This window comes from Octodon degus, unplaced genomic scaffold (genome assembly GCF_000260255.1).
Source record: "Octodon degus isolate 3935 unplaced genomic scaffold, OctDeg1.0 scaffold00088, whole genome shotgun sequence".
In the NCBI taxonomy this organism is placed as follows: Eukaryota; Metazoa; Chordata; class Mammalia; order Rodentia; family Octodontidae; genus Octodon; species Octodon degus.
The window spans coordinates 1,518,380-1,520,466 of NW_004524664.1; the positions used below are offsets into that span (position 1 = coordinate 1,518,380).

General features: G+C 36.6%; 1 protein-coding gene across 1 annotated transcript in view; it reads left to right on the plus strand.

Moving 5' to 3' along the window:
- Fgl1 (fibrinogen like 1) overlaps positions 1-2,087 on the plus strand; it is a 44,877-nt gene that overhangs the window by 17,087 nt on the left and 25,703 nt on the right. Inside the window, exon 3 of the mRNA XM_023722034.1 lies at positions 862-1,042. Coding sequence (XP_023577802.1) covers positions 862-1,042 — 181 coding nt within the window. The remainder of the gene's footprint in view (positions 1-861; positions 1,043-2,087) is intronic.

Here is a 2,087-nt window from a genome sequence, read left to right on the forward strand (position 1 = left end):
TATGAATTAAAATAACTCCAGTAGACTTTCCAGCAACAGGTAGATGAGTGAGGTACTGGAGGATGTGAGTGTCTGAATTAACAATCTTTTATAATCACATGTCTAGTTAGAAGCACTGGTCATTTTAAAGCCATAGTTTACTTAGAGTCATTCAAAAGCCTCATTTACTTTAGGGGTTAACATACTAATGATACTATGAGCTTCTGCACAGCACTTCACTGTAAAATGCATAGGTGGTATCATGTGGAGACTGAGAGCTTGGTTCTTGAACTGGATTGGACATCTGATTCCTCCTACCCATGAGGTATTCATGAGGGAGGCTTTCTATTTGGATGAAACCCACTCCTGCCTTATTATTGCTATGGAAATCAAAGCTCCTGGTATAGTCATTCTGATTATTGTGTACTATACCCTTATAGTTCTGTAGTTCAGAATCTTTGGCACAAGCTTTGATTTCTTACTCTTCAAATGGCAAATAGTATTTAAACTTTTCAAAGCACTTTACCATTGGAATAATACTCTTTTTTTTTGTATTTAGGACAGGGTGTACAGGGTGCACACGGTCTCACTGTGTAGATTGGACTTGTGGTGATCCTCCTGTTCACAGCTTCCCAAGTCCTGGGATTACAGGCGAGTGCCACTACACCCTGTCTCAGTCGCCGTCTCAGAGCTTTCTTGACCATCAGTTCCAGCTTATCAATCTCCATGTTGAACAGTGGACATTCCTCAGATCCCGTAAACCTTCTGGAATAACATAATCATATTCTTATTAGGAGTTGGAGAAAAAAATTAAATAACTGATTTATCCAAATTATTAGCAGCATTTATTTTTCATGATGATGAGATGCACATTATTCACAGGACGCAGAGAACTGTTCCCAGGAGCAAGCGCGGCTCAGAGCACAGGTGCACCTGCTGGAGACCCGGGTCAAACAGCAACAGGTCAAGATTGCGCAGCTTCTGCATGAGAAGGAAATCCAGCTCCTTGACAGAGGAGAGGAGGATGGTATAGTTGACCTTGGCAGCAAGAGGCAGTATGCAGGTCAGGCTCAGTGATATTCTCACTAACTTTTATATATACTCATGCCACAAACAACATGAAACAGTAAATCAATTTAAAATGTCTTCTATCGTATTGCATACTTTTCTTTCTGATATGTACTTTTTCTTGTTTATTTTTTTATTTTAAAGAGAAGAAAAAGATTAAAAGCATTAAAAATGACACATAATTTCAAAACAAGATGATGCTGAGGAGATGGCTCAGTAGAATAAGCACTTCCCAGGCAAGCACAAGGGCCTGAGTTCAATCCCCAGTTCTGCTAAAAAAAAAAAATCAAAACAAGAGGATAAGAAATAAACATTGATTACTGTATTGCATATTGTAATCTTCAAAGTACTTGTTCTGATACCAGCAATAAACATGCAAAATTGATGAAAAAAGATTAAGCATTAACTATTTCTTTCCATAAACCAACAGAAATTAGTAGCACTATTATCTTAGCTATCACACACACACACACACACACACACACACACACACACACACACATCCCCTTTTTTCTTTCTTTTCTCCTTTCCCTCATTGTCTCTCTAGTGCAAGAAACTGAAAGAGTAAATAAAACCCAAAAGTTAAAATAGATATTATGAAAGGGAAAGACACTGTTTTTTTGTTTTTTGGGACAGGGTCTTGTTATAGGGTTTAGACTGGTAATGTATTGAACTCACTATGTAGCACAGGCTAGTGTTGAACTCATAGTGATCTATGCACATTTATTAATATTGTTCTTTTAACTTCTGCTGGAAGTAAAAAAACTTCTGTTAGAGTACACAGTTTTTAGAAACAAAGAGGATACCACCTAGAGTGCTTTGTTTTCACATTGCTAGTTTTTTTTCAAAGTTTTATTGATAAACATATAGCAATGAGACAGTTTCAAATCAAATCGGAAGTACAGTTTCAACAGATAATACACTGCATATATTCTTCTTAATGGTTAATTGCTATACAAGATGCAGACTTGTGATCCTATTTACAAACACCATTAGAACAAATCATTCTATTCATTAAGAGAATGCAACTATATATCTAT